This window comes from Egretta garzetta, unplaced genomic scaffold (genome assembly GCF_000687185.1).
Source record: "Egretta garzetta isolate BGI_Z169 unplaced genomic scaffold, ASM68718v1 scaffold244, whole genome shotgun sequence".
In the NCBI taxonomy this organism is placed as follows: Eukaryota; Metazoa; Chordata; class Aves; order Pelecaniformes; family Ardeidae; genus Egretta; species Egretta garzetta.
The window spans coordinates 765,224-767,713 of record NW_009259532.1 but is presented as its reverse complement, the minus strand read 5'-3'; the positions used below and the strand labels follow the sequence as shown (position 1 = coordinate 767,713).

At 42.1% G+C, this 2,490-nt stretch overlaps 1 protein-coding gene across 1 annotated transcript in view; it reads right to left on the bottom strand.

The window, feature by feature from the left end:
* The window catches only part of LOC104125212 (transcriptional activator GLI3), a gene marked incomplete at its 3' end in the record, with an annotated part of 161,306 nt that extends 160,447 nt beyond the window's left edge, over window positions 1-859 (bottom strand). Inside the window, exon 1 of the mRNA XM_009637629.2 lies at window positions 736-859. Coding sequence (XP_009635924.1) covers window positions 736-859 — 124 coding nt within the window. The remainder of the gene's footprint in view (window positions 1-735) is intronic.
* Between the last annotated feature and the right edge of the window lie 1,631 nt (window positions 860-2,490).

The following is a 2,490-nucleotide window of genomic DNA, read 5'->3' as shown; positions in this document are numbered from 1 at the left end:
CTAATGCAAAGGGAGTTCTGCATTAGTAGGGACCACTACACCCAGCCCTCTTACACTGAACAATGAAAGGGCTGGGGCCGGGATTACACGCTCTCCGGAGAGGCAGAGAATATGTAAAATTGTCAAACGAGGTAATCTCTGGGGAGAATTAAGCAAACTACTCCAGTTTTGCAAATCTACAAGCTGCACATTCACAACTTTGAAATGAATTCACGGGAGGATACACTCTTAGCTTGATGCTTTGTCCCTGGCCGTTAAAGAACCCTGGGGAGGTGGGGGCAGCCCTTTGCGAGGAGCAAGTTTGTTTGTAAAAGAAGAGAAGAAAAAAACCCTTTGCCATTAATTTAGACAGAGCTACTTCTGCCTCTTTTGTAATAACTAATTATCTAGCTAGTGTAAGAGATTTCAATGGCCAAATGCAAAGCACTCACAAGCCCTGCCAGGCTAATCAAGACAATTTCCAAAACGCCAAAAACAGGAACTTCCTATAATAAATAACTTAGCACATTTACATCTCAAATTAGAACATCTGGAAGAAAAAGACTACGCCTGATGCCAAAACAGGCCTTATTGTATCCTGCCACTTTCCACCACCACCACCCCGCCTTGTTCGTTTTCTTTAGCCTTTCCTTAGAACAAACACTGATCCAGGTGCAAATGCTCAATTCACAAGGAATGCAGTGAACATAAAATTACTGTAGGTTTGGCTGCTAGTAAATCCCTGCTGTTACTCACCATTGGAAGTTGTGCTGGAGGCAACAGCTTTCTCACTGACATCTGTTCGACTGGAGCATTTCACGATGGAATTCTCCACTTTTTTCTTCTCCGTCGTGGTAGAGCTATGGGACTGCGCCTCCATGATGACTTCTCATTACTTCAGCTCTCCTTGTACTAATACCTGAATGAAACAAGAGAGCCATAAACTTTAAATACTATGTGAAAGCTTAGCCCCAAACCGCTCACACCTCTCACCTGAAGAAGAGCCTGCAGCACAATTGAACTAGCAGTCCACAGGCCATTTCTGGACACCCATCAAATCATATTTGCATGCATGAATTCCTGAGGAATTTACGGAAACACTAACACCAAAAATAAGTATGTTTGCCTTGAAAGAGAATCAACATCATAAACCGCTATGCCGCTTGTCCATTTTTTTTTAAAGGTTTTAAGGGACCCAGGGGAAAAAAGCCAGCATTTTTCTCCTATGTCCACAGCACTTGGGAACAGCGCAAAAGAAATCAACACAAACCTTCATGTTGACTATAGAAGCCAAATATTTAAATTTCAACATTCACACTATCCGAACACACTGTAGCAAGAATTGTCCTGTCTATCTCTACACCTTGTCCTACTCATGTAAACATCTCTCACTTTGTTTGTTCAGAAATCTAACTCAAATAAAAGTGCATTGGAGCAACACCCTGAAAACCACAGGGAAAGGCAAACATTATTGCTACTGGCAGATAATGATATCGCTTTCTTTTGCATGAAAACGCTGAAAATGGAAAACTCTGCAGAGGTGTGTGTCCAGTTATTCTGCCTTTCCTGGCTGTTCTCAGTGTCATCTCCAGCAATACATTCATTTTATACCCCGCAGATCACTTCTCCTTATTCTCAGAGCTTTGACATGCCTGATATAAACCCAAGCTTCCAAAAGGGTAACACTGCTTGTGCAGCAGGGTATCCACACCAAGCCCCGAGGCTGCCGGGATCTTGGGCTGTGAAGAACACGAACATTTCCAAGCACTGGTCTGCAGCTTAACTTGATCCACACCAGTCTGTCCACGTAAGCTTTTCACAAATCATCAATATTCAGCACACCCCATGCTTAGAACTGAAGTACCGGGGTACTTCGGTAGTTTGAACATGATCCTACACAACAACAACAAAAAATAATAATAAATAAATAGCGTGTTTTCAGCTCTGAGCAGCACTGCAGTCATTAGCTGAAGGGGTCTGAAACGGAAGGAAGTCGCGCTGTTCTAGAACAACATTTAAATGCATTAAAAAACCAAAGGCTTCAAAACAAGCCACAAAGTAAACTATTATGAAGTGTAATTACATTAGCAACCTGTTTCCCCAATTCTGACAGGCCAAAAAAAAAAAAAACCAAACCCAAAAAAACCCCACCCAAAACAAAAAAAAAAGGCTACAAAGCCAATTCATCACAAACACAGCTGTCTAGTAAACCTTCCCCTTCCCACCTCCCTAGTAGGAGCTCTTTTTAATAGCACAATAAAACACTCCAAAGCCTCATTGTTATACAGTAGGGATCAAAGAAGAGCCCAATCACTAAATGAATCATTATTTAGCTCAGCAGCACAGCCAGAGAATTGGACTAGATGTCAGAGACTCTCTGCCACCGACTTACTGGTCTAACCTTTGGCTAGGCGTTTTTCTTCCTTTGAGATCCTCTCTTGCTAAAAAGAGGAATAACAAAGCTCTGCCTGCCATGGCAAGAGTACTTATAAGAGTACTTTCAAGATCTAC